Here is a 15,315-nt window from a genome sequence, read left to right as displayed (position 1 = left end):
AACCATATTTCCTCTTCATTGCACTGTTTCTTCTTACTTCTCTCCCAAATTGTGCCTTTTCAAGGGAGTTAAAAACCCTTTGGTCTGCGCAGAATGCATCTGGCTGCCCACTTCTGCTCACCTTTGGTCTCTGAGTATCATTAAATGGGCCTTATGTCTTCTATTCTATTTAACCTGCTCCCTCCTGGTCTGGCCTTCTGGCATTGTTTTTAGTGGAAAGGAGTTTTCCTCTAGGGTTAGTCCTCTTTTGCTTCTGTCCCCATTGCCTTCTTTGGTGGGTGTTGTTGTTTTTCCTAAATAGACCCTAAGAAAGTCTGCTGCCTCTTGATCTCTTCAGGGCCTCATCTTCCTGGGGTCCTTAACCCTTTTTGTGTGTTACAGACCCCTGTGGCAGTCTGGTAAAAACCTATGGACTCCTCATAATAATGTTTAAAGTATACATAAAACACACAGAACTACAAAGAAATCAGAGGTTAGCAAAAATGAAGATGTGATTGGCGGGGTGGGCGGGTTTCCCATCTAATTTTCCATCTCGCTGAAATCTTTCCATGGACTCCTTGGGAGTCTGACCCCCAAGTGAAGAACCCATCCATCATCTGCACATACCATCACTTTTTTAAAGTGGCCTGCTTGTTACTGACTAGAAAGTCTATGTTTCTGTGAGCAAGGACTTCTTCTAGCCAACCTTGTGTGACGGTAGCTGCAATAGCAATCTTTCTACCCAGCATTCAGCTCCCTACAATTTGAACCCATCCAGAAGGAGGCCAGGGACCAGGAAGCAAACATAAAACACCTCATTTTCACAGAGACCATTCAGTAAAGCACACGTGCTTTATTCTCTCTCTCAGGGCTTCACTCAAAGTCCACTGATCTTATTTTAGACAGGATTCTAGGGAATCTGACTATTTCTTTTATGAACACATTATAGATTAAAGGTAGCAAACTGGAGGTGAGGAAAGGGACTGCTTTTGGCAGCCAAGGACAGAGACAGTAAACTATAAAGTAGTCACAATTCACAAAGCACAGAAGGCTGGGGCCACTTAATGTAAGGACAGACTGGCTTATAACAGCAACAAATCCTGAAAGAGCACCGGCCCTGAAGTCAGGAGGACCTGCGTTCAAATCCGGCCTCAGACCAAACACTTGACACTTACTAGCTGTGTGACCCTGGGCAAATCACTTAACCCCAATTGCCTAAAAAGAAACAAAATCAAAAACAAACCAAATCCTGAAGTCATTGCTTACTTTATACAGTACAGAGCAATAATTGGTGTCCATGGTGATGAAGTGCATGGTAGATAGGAAGGAAGGAAAGAAGGAAGGAAGGAAGGAAGGAAGGGAGGAAGGAAGGGAGGAAGGAAGGAAGGAAGGAAGGGAGGGAGGAAGGAAGGAAGGGAGGGAGGGAGGAAGGAAGGAAGGGAGGAAGGGAGGAAGGAAGGAAGGGAGGAAGGAAGGAAGGAAGGAAGGAAGAAAGGAAGGAAGGAAGGAAGGAACAAAGGAAGGAAGGGAGGAAGGAAGGAAGGAAGGAAGAAAGGGAGGAAGGAAGGAAGGAAGGAAGGAAGGAAGGAACGAAGGAAGGAAGGAAGGAACGAAGGAAGGAAGGGAGGAAGGGAGGAAGGAAGGAAGGGAGGAAGGAAGGAAGGAAGGAAGAAAGGAAGGAAGGAAGGAACGAAGGAAGGAAGGGAGGAAGGAAGGAAGGAAGGAAGGAAGAAAGGAAGGAAGGAAGGAAGGAAGGAAGGAAGGAAGGAAGGAAGGAAGGAAGGAAGGAAGGAAGGAAGGAACGAACGAAGGAAGGAAGGGAGGGAGGAAGGGAGGAAGGGAGGAACGGAGGAAGGGAGGAAGGGAGGAAGGAAGGAAGGAAGAGAGAGAGAGAGAAAGAGAAAGGAAAGAAGGAAGGAAGAAAAAGAAAGGAAGAAAGAAAAAGAAAGGAAGAGAGAAAGAAAGAGAAAGAAAGGAAAGAAGGAAGGAAAGAAGAAAAAGAAAGGAAGGAAAAGGGAAAGAAAAAAGGAAGGAAAGGAGAGAGAAAGAAGGAATGAAATCAGGAAGAAGGGAAGGAAGGAAGAAAAGAAATAAAGAGAGGTAGACAGATACTGGTAGATACATGGAAAAACAGATGCAGATAGATACACAGAAAGACAGAAATATAGATAAAGATATATACACACATATATGCTTGTATATATACACATACACACATATACGTATACACATATATAACAGTAGTAGGTATTGATACCATAGCAACCTTCTCTCCTAAATAAAGATTATACCAGAAAACAAAAACAACGCAGAAATATTTGTGTACTAAGAAGATAAACAAGGGATTCAGAAAACAAAATAAATGATCAGACACACCACTGTTTTAAGTATTAACTGCATTTTTGGATGCCACAGAGTTACTTCAAGAATAAAGTATTAAGTAGCTTGTTAGATCCTTTAAAGCAAATATTTCTGAGTCTCTACTTTTCAACTTCCAATCTCAGGAAATTTGTGTCTTTGTCTTTGTCCTATCCAGGTCATTTAGGAATAAAATGCTTCTCTATAAATTGCTCAGCCCTTTCACCCAGAGCTGGAGGATGGACAGCTCAAGATGACTAGCACGACTAATAAAGATTTATGAGCCCCTCCCCTGACTTGAAAGGAATCCCCCCAACCCTTAGGATTCTCTGACTTGCTCATGATGGGAACCTGGGGTTTACGCCCTCTGGAAAGGGGATTTTAGCTTCCTTTGCCTGCTTCGATATGAAACCCTATAGTCCCCTAATATCTGCAGGCCATCCAGAACTCATTGGTTGCCCATTTAGATCTGGCATTCAGTTAAGTATTCTTGTGTTTCCACACCTGTGAACCCAGCCAAAGCCGGAGTGAGACAGAAAGAGTATCTGTCTTGTACATGAACTCATAACTGACTTCAGTGGGTAGGAGAGGCCACAGAGAGCAGAGATTCTACTCTCTACCTAGGGATGAAAGACAAAGAGACAGATTCAATTACAAGAAGAGACCCTGGTGGTCATCTGAGGCATATCCTGACTTTTCAGAAGATGGAAGCCTTCGGATCCCTGGTCAGCCAAGGCAAGAGGAAAAAACCAGCCGTGACCTCCTTGAATCTGCCCTGATCGCCAGTCTCAGAAGTGTGGCAGGCAACGAGTAACCCTCCGCCCCCTACCCCAAAATGCTGTCTTTGGGCTCTAATGCCAGCCCCAATCATGACAGAGGATCCCTCTGTGGATCAGAAATGGGCGTATACCCCCAGCAGAATCAGAAGATGTGGGAGGCTCTGAGCATGACCCAGAGACTCAGAGGAGGTAGATATGCCTCCCGAGGGCATGGGAGAGCCTGGCAGACTTGGGGGATTTAGGACAGACCCCTCCTAGACAGATGACTGGATTTTGAAACATCCAAGGAGCTTCCATGCCATGCGGTTACATGCAAGTATTACTTTTACCGGGAAGCCATTTTTTATTGTAAAGTGATTCCTCATTCTACAGATGAGGAAACTGAGGCTGAGAGGTTAAATCCTGGGTCACCCAGCTAGACAATATCAGAGGCAGGTTTTGAACCTAAGTCTTCCTTGCTCTAAGCCTAGTGCTCCATCCAGACTACCCCTGGGGTATAAGCTTTGGTAGTTCTGCCAAGCCAGAAAGGCTTCAAACACAGACTCTGTGATGGGCCCTATGGTCAGATGTCCAAGGACTAGTCTAGCTAAGTCTAGAAGGGCTCATCTAATGAGATGCTCATTGTGAAGCACGTAACACAGTGCCTGGCACACAGCAGGCACTATGTCAGTGCTTACTCCCTTCCTTTTAACCAACTAGATGGTCTCGGAGGGACGGATTTTCCTCCAGTGTGACTCTCAAAGATCATCTCTCAAGTAACAGGAGGCTGATATTTGGGTAGGCCGGCATTATCATAATGAGGGAAAACTATGACAAAGGCAGGACATCCTGGACTGCTGCTTGAATGACATTTGGGGAGGAGAAATGCAGCGCGGTAAGGCAGGTAATACAGCAGATAGAGCATCCAGGCCTGGAGTCAGGAAGAGCTGAGTTCAAATCCAGCATCAGAAATTTACAAGCTACGGAACTCTGGGCAAGTCACTTAACCTGAGCATGTCTCAGTTTACTCATATGTAAAATGGGAATAATAACAGCATGTACCTCCCATGGTTGTTGTGAGGATAAAATAAAATGAGATAACATTTGCAAATTACCAAAGCTCTATATAAATGCTATCATCCTCAGGAAGTATGGAGCAAACATAGTATAGCCACAAAAAAACAAAACAAAACAAAACAACAAACAAAACACAAAGTTGCTGTGAATTCAGAGGATCTGGGTTCAAATTCTGTTTCTGGTCCTTGATAGCTTTGCAACTTTGGGCAATTCACTTAACTTCCCTGGGTCTCAGTTTCCTCATATGTAACATAAGGCGGCTGGATGAGATGGCCTCTCTGTTCCCTCGCAGTCAGCATCTATGGTTCTGTGGGGCTGGGTGGAAGGAGGGATACACCTTTAAAAATATACAGTTCTGAGTTTTTAGGCTAGGGAGACATTCGGCTCTTTTATATAGTAATATATTTTAGTCATTTAATTTTATTAAATTTATTTATTAAAATTATAATTTTTAAAATTTTATTAAATTCAGTAATTTGCCTAAGCTGATGCGGGCCAATAAAGTATTAGATCCATCCTGATGCTCCTCCCTGGAAAGCCACAATGGGCGGTGGGCCCAGGGTGCCAACCACGGGTACCCAAAGCCAGAAGCACGGGAGGCAAGAACAGGCGCGAGGCGTCCAGTACATACGCAAGAAGACTTACATGTAGTGCGTCTACACCCAACTGCTGAACGTGCCGGGATCGCAGAGCCTGCATGCGCTTGGTGTTCTGCTCGTATTTTTCTTCAGCTAACTTTCTACAAATCAAGAGTGCATACACAGATGTAAGCATAAAACACTAAGGTAAAAATTACACAGCATCACACAGGCTAAGTCTGTTTTTCTCTCGTAACAGAGGGGAGATTTCTGGCCGCCAGGATAGGTCGGGTTCCTGGACAAAGCTTCCCTCCTTCCCTGCTCCTACCTCTAAACTTTGACCCAGAGTTTATGTGGCATTCAAGACACATAAGATGCTCTAGGCATCCTCAACAGTCCTTTGTGCAACTTAGACCTCACCAGAAGAGAAAATATTCAGGCTCTAGACATATCTACCATATAGTGACAGGTCTGGAGTCTTTGGTTCAAAGCCTGCTTCTGGCATTTATTAGCTTATCTCTACGATCCTGGGCAAGTCATTTATCCCTTAAGTTACTCAGGCAACTCTCTTTGGACTGAAGGAGGCAGCAGAGTACCCAGTGAAGAACATTGGCAGCAGAGTCAGAAGACTTGGGTTCAAATGTGCCTCTGGAACTTACTATATCTGCGGCCTTGGGCAAGTCAGTGCCTCAGTTTCCTCAGCTATAAAATGAGATGACCTCTAAGGATCCTTGCAGTCTGGAATCTATTAAGTCACAAAAAGTTTGATCTTGATCTGTAAAGTTCCAACACCTACAAAATCATCTATCCTCGGGATACCCACATGTAAAAGGAGAGAAGAACTATTATGTCAAGGGTAATGACAACCTTTAAGTTGGCAGAGTCATGAAAGCAATGTATCAGCGCATTTTGCTTCAGTTAAACCCACACCAAACTCTGGTGGAGCCTTTTCTCCTTGTTAAATAAAGGATATGTTAAGGAGAAAATGCATTTTTCATTCCTTCCTACTCGAGTTATTTCTCTGTTGTTACAAGCATTTTTACAAGTCTAAGCAGATATAACTCTGCAAATGTCCATTCCTGATGATGCTGTGAAAACCTTAAAATGTTCTTTACAGCCTTTCCTGCTAAAAGCAGGTCATACACACACACACACACACACACACACACACACACACACACACCACTCACTCTCTCTCTCTCTCTCTCTCTCTCTCTCTCTCTCTCTCACCCTGTGCTTCCAAAAGATGCTGGCAAAAATGCCCAGCTTGTCCACAGGTTTTCAAATTCAAATTCTTATTATATAATAATCTTTGCAAAGACTATGAACAAAATGCAAATTGTTTTTCCCCTTTGTACAAAATCAAGACATTTCCTTTTTCTTCCTTCTTTTTTCCCTTTCTTTTTTTGGTAAGATTAGGAAATACATCCTTTACTCAACCATCCAGGGCTGGACAGGATGAGGGGCCAGAGTCAATTAAACGGACAGATCCTTCCTAGACTCCCTTTCAGCGGCCAGCAGCAGCGTCTCCTTCCTAAATCTCTTTACTGGGGAGGCTGACAAGGAGTGAAAGGTGAGGGAATGAGGTTCCTTCCTTGTCTTTGCTTTGCTGGCCATCTCCTATCCCCAGAGGTGGTAAGTGGCAATGAAGCGGCAGGGGATGGCTGACCGTAAGGCCTGAGATAATCCACAAACGGCTAGGATGGCTTCAGAATAGCAGAGCTTTGTCCAAGGCAGTTCAGAAATGGAAGTTTCCCTGTAATTACTGCCTTCAAGAAGCAGGGTAAACTCTCAGCATGGCCTGAACGTGTGCTTTTTTATAAGGTTTATTTCACACACCAAAAAACTTCTCTCCTTTCCCATTTCTTCCTCTTCTTACTTAAGTCAACCATTTTATATAAATGAGTTCTTCTCTGGGAAGATGAGTCATGGCATATTCACACCACCCCTAGGGCTATTATACAGGAAAGCCCCAAGGAATCCCAGAAAGCGGAAGCTGAGTAGGGAGCAAGGGGAGTAATCCTATTCACTCCCTCAACAATTTCACCATCTCTTGCTAATTGATGGTACAAAAGGAGTCAGTTACAATGTAACTTCTCAATTCGTTAGGGCAGCTAAGTGGCACACTGGACAGTGCCAAGAAGACCTGAATTCAAATCCAACCTCAGACACTTACTAGCTTTGCGGCCTTGGGAAAGTCCCTTAACCTTTCTTTGCCTCGGTCCATTCATCTCAAAGATGGGCATAACAACAGCACCTACCTCCCAGGGTTGCTGTGCAATCAGATGAGATAATATTGGTAAAGTGCTTAGCACAGTGCTATAGAAATGGCAGCTATTAGGATTATAATTATTGTTTATTTTCAGAGCCATAACTAGGAATCTCAGCACTTACAGCCAGTTTATTTGGGGGCAGGGGAGTGGCCAGGCAGGCAGATGCTGGGAAAGATAACTGGACTCTAAGTAAAATGCCAGGAGAAGGCATAGTTTATACCTTTCATCCTGCCCTTGATGGGGTCGGGGCCCAAGCCAAGATCTTTGCCCTTTGCCCCAAAGGGCATCTGACTCACAGGCCCCAGACCCTCATCTCCCTTGAAAGCCCTAGCTTACCTTTAGATCTTATTCAGATGCACCTTCAACCCTTGCCCTGAATAGAATCTGGCTCCTGTTTGTCTACAGGACCCAGAAAACCCTTAAACCTTCAAATTTCCTAATCGACTCCCCTCATCTCCCTTTGAAAGCCTTAGGCTCCCTCTTGTCTATACGCCCCAGAAAGGTCTTCCTTATAGACTTCCTTTATCTCCTTTTGAAAGTCCTAGCCCCACCTTGATTTTGTGCAGATGCCTTTCAAACTTCTGCCTTCCTGTTCCCTCCATTATCTATTCCCATTGTCTATTCAATCTCTCTGACCTCCTCAATTAGAATTCTTACCTAGACCCATTTCCCAGGCCCCTTCTCTGGCCACCCAAGGTTGCTTTAGTATTTAGGATCCACCTTGGCCCTCATTCAGATGCTGAGAATCTCAGCCCTACAAGGCTGAGAACCTCTCATGCCCGCTCTCATCTTTACGGGTGTCACCTGGTCAATGTGATTTATCACTAATAAACTTTTCCTCTGGCTGAAGAAGATTTGAGTTGAATTCATTCAGCAGGGCCTGGTACCATGATCTTGGGGTCCTAGCACCCCAAAACCCCTAGACCTCTTCACCCTGACCTCTGATGGCCCTTGACTCCACTCCTACCAGAGCTTGCTAGTTCCCCCTAATCTTATGGGGGTGCATTTCTGCCAGGAAAAGAAGAGTCCATCACTTTGTCTTCTCCAAACTCTATCAGACCATTTTTCAGCTGCCTTGCACTCTCCTGGGGCCGGCCTTTCCCCCAACCCACACAAAGGATGTAAGCTGGTGGCCCCTGAGACATAAGAAAAGAAGTCTCACAACTACTATGAGTTACTACTTTTCAAAACTACTGCAAAGAGGAAGCAGGTCCTTGGCCCCCACCTGACCAATGCTGACACCTGGGAAGAGGTTCTGGCTGCACTAGCCTACTTATGGCAGATTCTATTTTATCAGTGATGGCCTGTTAGCCAGTCCTTCACTTAATAGGGAGTGGCATGCCTGCTGTTAGACTATACATCATGTTCATTCTGATTCTTCTGGCTTGACAAATTACAGAAGATGCCTGGACAGTTATCTACAAGTTATCACAAGATCTTGAAAGACAGCTTACTTAAGCTTCTCTTTTCTCTCATCAGCTGCATGGAGCTTCCTCAGTCTCATCCTCTCTCTCGGAGTCATTTTCTGCACTTCAGACAGCTCCCGCAGGGTCTGTAAATGGATCTTTCTCTGCCTACAAACAATAAAAGGTCCCCACAATATACCTACATTTCCACGCCAAACTCGATCGGAAAAAATACACAAATATCTCACATTAGCAGAGCTAATGTGAGCTGACACATCTCAGGAAGTCAAGGCAAAAATCATGGAGTTAGGTAATTAGCCAGCCAGGATGGCAGCTAACAGGCAATCATTTTCCAATCAGACTTTTATTTAAAAGCTAATTATGTAAACTCTCCAAATACCTGCTCATTTTGTTGTCAATGACCAGTTTTTGTAATTCATGACTTCATAGCTTAGACTGAGCCTCATCAGTCATCGGTGGGATACACAGGAAAAGACTTTCAGAGACTGTGAGCTATTATTTTCTGTCAAGAGACATCAAGGAATTCTAAGGAACACTTCTTACATCTGTTTTGAGACATAGTAAGCACTTGGTATGGGGAGAGGTTAGGTGAGAATAGCTTTGTGTCTATTATGACGGGTATTTTATGTCTTTTTAGCACTCAAGCAGCAATCCAGAAGGAACGGGGCAATTTATAGAAACATAATACTGGATTGTATGTGACTGACTGAATGAATCCACTTAAGGTAAGATCTTTTATCATGCGTTGTGTGTTCAGCGGTTTTTCAGTCAGGTCTGACTTGTCATGACCCCACTGGGGTTTTCTTGGCAGAGATAGTGGAGAGGTTTGCCATTTCCCTCTCCAGCTCATTTTACAGATGAGGAAACTGAGGCAAACAGGGTGAAATGACTTGCACAGGGTAAAACAGCTAGTAAATACCTGAGACCAGATTTGAACTCAGATTGGTGCTCTATCCACTGTGCCACCTAGCTGCCCTACCTAATTAGGGACATCTCTATTATTAAAAAATAAACATAATGGGGAAAAAACTAAAAGGGAGGGGTCAAGGGGATGCAAGGAGCAGTTAAGAGAAAGAGTGCACCCCAACCAGAGGGCTGTAAGATCATTCATTCCCATTACAACTCTCTCAGAGATAGTTCACATAAATTTTGGATCGATTTTCCAGGGATTTTCATTTCCCCCAATACCTGTGTCCTGACTACAGAGCTCCTGCCTTTTCACCATTATAGGACTGATCAATATCTCCCTGTCAGGGCTGACAAAGGAAGGCAGGTATCACGGCAGCTCAGGGAAAACCAGGCTTTACAAGATGAGGGAAAATCAGCTCCTCACAGACTTGGGGGTGGGAAAAGGACATCAGGGAGTCAGAATTTGGAGTCAGAAGACTTGGCTCTGCCACTCGCTCCATGCATGGCCCCTCTAGACCTCAGTTTTCTCATCTGTAAAGTATAGGAGTTGAACTAGATCTCTCTGGTCGATTCCAAATACATATGGCCATCTGTGTGTGTGTGTGTGTGTGTGTGTGTGTGTGTGTGTGTGTGTGTGTGTGTGTGTGTACGTATATGTGTATGTATATGTACGTGTACATGTATATGTATATGCATGTGATGGGGTATGGGCCCAAGCTGAGACCTTTGCCCCTCACCCCAAAAAGAATTTGGGTCCCATTTGTCTCTGGGCCCCAGAAAACCCTTAAACTTTCTTTGAACTCACTCTGGTCTCACATGGTTGCCTGAGGCTATACTCCAATCAACTGGCTTTTCCTTATTCTTCTAATGGACTGGCTCTCTGGGTCTCTCTTTGAAGAAGAGTCTTTTGATCCCACCTTTGATCTTATCAATCTCTTCCTTCCAGTTCTTCCTTCCATTGTCTTTTTCCCATTGTCTATTCAACCTCCCAGACATTCCCACGGGAACTCACCCCAGCTTCAGGATCTTTCTCCAGCCCCTCCTCCTAACACCCAAAATTATCTGAGTGTATATAAGATCCACCCTGGCCCCATTAAACGCTGAGACTTCCTCATGCCTGCTCCTCTTTATGGGAGTCACTAATGTTCAGGTTCCTAAGAAACTGGCCTGTATGGCCCATCCCTTATAAAACTTTGTCTCTGGCTGAAAGATTTAGGTCGAATTCATTTGGGCAGGGCCCGCCATGCCATGACTTCAGGGTCCCAGACCCCCAAGAATCTAGACCTCATCACATATGTATATACATACATACATACATACACATATATGTATATACAGATATATGAGCAGAGATTGTTTCTAGAGCAGTCCCAAGGACAGGGCCTATACCAGGCAGGATTTGATGATCCAGGCTTGGATTTGATGGCCTTTGAAGACCTCTACCACCTCTAGATCTACAATCCTACAATCAAAGAGATCTTAATCTGGGGTCCATGAAATTTTGTTTTGGTTTTGGTCTCTTTTAATATAATATTTTGTTTTTCCTCAAATACATGTTAAAACAATTTTTAACATCTTTTAAAAAGTTTTGAGTTCCAGATTCCATAAGATTTTTTTTAACATTTTAATAACTATATTTCAATATAATTAATTTCCTTTTACCCCTACACATTTTATTTTATGCATCTACAAACAATATTCTGAGAAGGGATCCACAATCTTCATCAGACTGCCAAGGGGTCCAGCATACATCGAACTAGCTTCAGGCTTTAGTAGGCCTGTGGGGAAGATATTTTGGGGCAGAGGGCCTTGCATTATATGTCTACACAGAAAGATGGCTTTACCTGTGGACACATAGCTTTATTAGTCCTAGACTGACCTCAGGATCTAGAACTCAAATACTCCTTGGGACCTTTGGTTCATTATGGTTTTCTCCAAGGTGGACCCAAGAAAGTAGGGTTCCACTCTAGGCTGCCCAGACTTACTTTCATGTGAATAGAAACTCTTAAGTTTCCAACTAAATGGGCCTTCTCTCCCGACCCACCGCAGATGTGCCCCAATACATTCTCACAACGTAAGAATGGAACCAAATGCAAGAATTCTACCTTAGCAGATGGGGAGACCAAAGGTCCAGGAGTTAAAGCTCAAGAGATATGGGGAAGTCATCCATGTAAATAGTGTGCTGAAGTAGGGAACCTCTGAAAAATTCTGTCTGGTGCCCTCACACTCCCCCTTACATCATTATCTGGAAACCGACCGAGAGCCTAGATATGAAAGTTGGGTTGCTTTCCTCTAGCACTCAACAAATAGCTTTTGTTTGGTTATAATATCATGAGCCACAGAGGGAAGAGAAAATTTAAATGGATTTTCACAACTCCAATAGATTTGATAGGGGAGAATAAAATGAGATTTGGGAACTACTTTTGGGTTTGACTTGTCTAAGTTATCCTGCTCCTCTATAAATATGGATATAGTCAAATAGATTTATTTCTGAAGAAGTTCCAAAAACATCTCCCCTCAGGTGAGTAAAGGGATCAGAATCCAAATCTTTGGCTAGTGTAAGTAAGGCCAGGAAAGTTAAATCCAATGTCACGAGAGGAGTCATTGGGAGGCTCAGCATTGAACTCTGGTCCCCAGATTTTATACATTAAGATTAGATAGCTACACTTTCCAGTCTGTACGTAAAGGCAATGAGTACAAGGGACTGAAATTGAATCAATTACTCGGATAATTCAGGTCCAAAACACCTCAATTTTCAATGAAGCAATAGAAACAGTTCTCTTTTCTCTGCTTCTGTCTGTAGAAACCTAGCTTGAGTTCAAAATGTTTCTCTTTCCTACTTATCTTACTTAAGAGGGCCCCAATCCCCCTCTTCACACAGTTTTTAAAAAAAGCATGAATGTTTTATATGCAAGCAACACAAAATACCCTCACACTCAAATGGCCATAAATCAAACACTCTCCCTGAATATAATACTGTCTAAATCTTTCCCACAAGGGTAGAGTTATGCATGCTAAAGAAATTGCTACTAAGTGAGCAGAGTTATCATAGTACTAGGAAAGCCTTCAAGTGTGTTGGTCACTCTGAGTTCCTGGGGACAACAACTGTGGTGCTGAGGGACATGGTGGACCCGTGACTGGCCACAGAAAATGGGCTTTCTGGTGCAAACCTATGCAGCTGTTCCGTCAGGCAAACCTGAACTGCCCTCAGTAGCCCCAAGCCTTATGAGCTGGTGTTATTCCTCCATTTAGATAGAATCACTGATGACAAGCAAACATGTCAGAATGGGACAGCTACTTGACCAAGGGTCAAGAGATCTAGAAGTAATATACCAAGTGCTGTTAGTATATATTCAGTGTGAAATCTCAAGCAAGGTCTCCGTGTTCTCATGGGTAGAAGAATTTAACTCAACAATTTCTAAAGATCCTTCCAACTTTAATATTCTGTGATTCCGTGGTAAATACTATAGCTGTTAAGGCTGGGTGGAAAGAAGGATTTTAAATTTTCTCATAAATAAAAAAAGGGATTCAGAGAACAGCATCGGCTTTGTTTCCTCATCTGTAAAATGAGGAGATCGGATTATCCCTTCCTGTTCTCATCCAGGTAGGCTGGAATACCAATATCAATAGGGGAAGGGAAAAGAAGATTTATTAAGTATCTACTATATACCAAGCACAATGCTAAGTGCTTTACCAATATCAATCTCATATTTGTGATAATCACTCCAAGCACGTAAATGTAACAGGACAGAGCTTGGATAACGCCACAGACAACATGCTCATCAGATCTGAAACTGGCACAAAGCCATAGAGGACAGCTACCATGTTGGAAGTCAGAGTCAGGAGCCAAAAAGATCTTGGCAGACTACAATTTGGGGCCAAATCTAATTAGGACAAATGTAAAGTCTTACATTTGAGTTTAAAACTCAGCATTACAGGTCTAAGACGGGGAAGGTATAGATAAACAGCAGTCAATATGAAAAAAGATTTGCAGGGGTTAGTGGACTGCATGCCCCAAATGAGCCAACATTATTTTTATGTGGCTGAGAAAGTAAATGTGCATTAAGAAGGATGCTGTAGGTAGAACAAAAGTCTGATCAGACCAAACGTGGAGTACTGTTTTAGCTTCTGAGAGCCATGTGTTAGGAAGGGCACTGATAAGCTAGACAACATGACTGACTGTCAGTTATATTAGAGATGAAACTCCTTCAGGAGTGGGTTGAACCACTTGTCCCTTTCACCTCTGAAATTCTAGGATCCCTTAATCCAAAGGAGGGCAAGAGAGATGATGATGGGCCTCTAGAACATGGCCTATAAGGAGAGATTGAAGGAACTAGACATGGTTAGAAGAGCAGACTTGGGTGGAGAGGTTGGTGAGGGGAGAGCCAACTTTAAATGCCTTTAAGCATTTGAAGGGCTATCACATGGAAAAGAAATTAGACATGAAATTACAGGACCAGCTTTTCTCTCAATAAAGCAGAAAGCTGGGATGACATAAGGTGTAAATCCAAGACATCATAATTAAAGACTTTTAAAAGCACCCATTCTCTAGTTCTTATTTCAGAGTATGTATATCTTAGGGAAACATTTTTTTAAATTTTCCATTGATTCTCACAAGGATTTTTTTTTTCAAAAGAGGGTTATGAATAATATTTTGCCAGTTTTAAATTAAGCAAACAATAAATGAAAGTCATTTGTGTTTCCCGTTATAGAAGACACATCAGTGTAAATATTACTAAATGCTCTGGATATTAATTTCTCAATATATTTGCAAGATAATGACAGTGATACCCTGCAGATGGGTTTAAGTTTTTATGACTTCCATTTGCTTCCACTGGGGAAAAGGGCTTTGGGACACAGTGTCACCGAGGCACCTCTACTTCTCTGCATGGCATTCGTGGACTCTAGGAACCCTCCTACAATAAACTCAGCATTAATAGAGCTATGAAGATAAATGTGCTAAATGATCTTCCAGTCTGAAGTTTGGCTTTTTTTTTTTTAACAAAAACCCAATTTACTCACATGGCATTAATGAGATGAGCTGATTCCGTCTGGCGGTTCAGGTTTTTGTCTTCCAGAGTCATGCTGGAATATTTACACCTCATGCCCTACAAAAGAACAGCAAACCTGACGAAGGCTCAAAACCGTCGTATGACATTGTCATCTACTTCACCTCCAACCTGCAAACCATCCACAGACTAACAACACGTCATCAACCAAAGCAAAAGCCTGCGAAGGGGGCGACTCTTCGCTTTTCCTCCTCCTTTAACAAAGTGGGGGGTGTCTCAGACAATCAGGTTTAATAAGACATTAGCTGATAACTTCACTGCCCTTCCCTCTGCCCCTTAAAAACTGCATTTCCTCAATCAAAGCAGGTGGGCATCATCTTCCTGACAAGAGTGCAATAAAAGGTTTTGGAAGACAAATGGTCTCTCTGAGATCTACTTTGGTCAAATAAAAGAGACAGACCCTAACCTAAAAGTGTAAGGACCAAAATACTCCTACAGAGTGAATAATTAGCTTCCTTCTCGCCGTCTACATAAAGCCAGCTCAACATTGGCGGTGTGCCACCTACACAGAAACAGCATAAATCAACCAATAAGCGTTTTTTAAGCATTCACTCTGTGCCAAACTGTGCTAAATAACTGGGGTACAAAAAAAGGGCAAAAACTATGTCCTGCCCTCAAGGAGCTTACATTCTAAAATAAATTCACCTAATTTATTGGAAGGATCACTAAGATCTATAATAAGAGGGCAAGATTACATTCAAATCAATAAACATTTATTTGGCAATCTGAGTAAACTATATGCAAGGTACTCTCCAGGAGTTGGGGATTTAAAGACAAAAAAGAAACAGTCCCTACCCTCAAGGATGGTCTAGGAAAATGCCAAATTTCAGTGTTCTCTTCTTGTCTTTCTCATCACATATTCACTGAGTGTTTTGGTAATAACACTA

At 42.9% G+C, this 15,315-nt stretch overlaps 1 protein-coding gene across 6 annotated transcripts in view; it reads right to left on the bottom strand.

Annotated features, from left to right (window-relative positions):
- The window catches only part of NEK11 (NIMA related kinase 11), a 374,166-nt gene that overhangs the window by 221,077 nt on the left and 137,774 nt on the right, over window positions 1-15,315 (bottom strand). For 5 of the 6 annotated variants that reach the window (XM_078151557.1, XM_078151551.1, XM_078151550.1 and 2 more), the window contains exons 9-11: window positions 14,382-14,467; window positions 8,478-8,597; window positions 4,818-4,911 (exon numbers count right to left, since the gene is read on the bottom strand). In XM_078151557.1, coding sequence (XP_078007683.1) covers window positions 4,818-4,911; window positions 8,478-8,597; window positions 14,382-14,467 — 300 coding nt within the window. The remainder of the gene's footprint in view (window positions 1-4,817; window positions 4,912-8,477; window positions 8,598-14,381; window positions 14,468-15,315) is intronic. The other variant, XM_078151556.1, reaches the window with a different exon arrangement.

The sequence above is a fragment of the Phascolarctos cinereus genome, unplaced genomic scaffold (assembly GCF_003287225.1).
Source record: "Phascolarctos cinereus isolate Bilbo 61053 unplaced genomic scaffold, phaCin_HiC Scaffold_1;HRSCAF=81, whole genome shotgun sequence".
Classification (NCBI taxonomy): Eukaryota; Metazoa; Chordata; class Mammalia; order Diprotodontia; family Phascolarctidae; genus Phascolarctos; species Phascolarctos cinereus.
The sequence above is the reverse complement of the archived record's forward strand: the minus strand, read 5'-3'. Positions and strand labels throughout refer to the sequence as shown.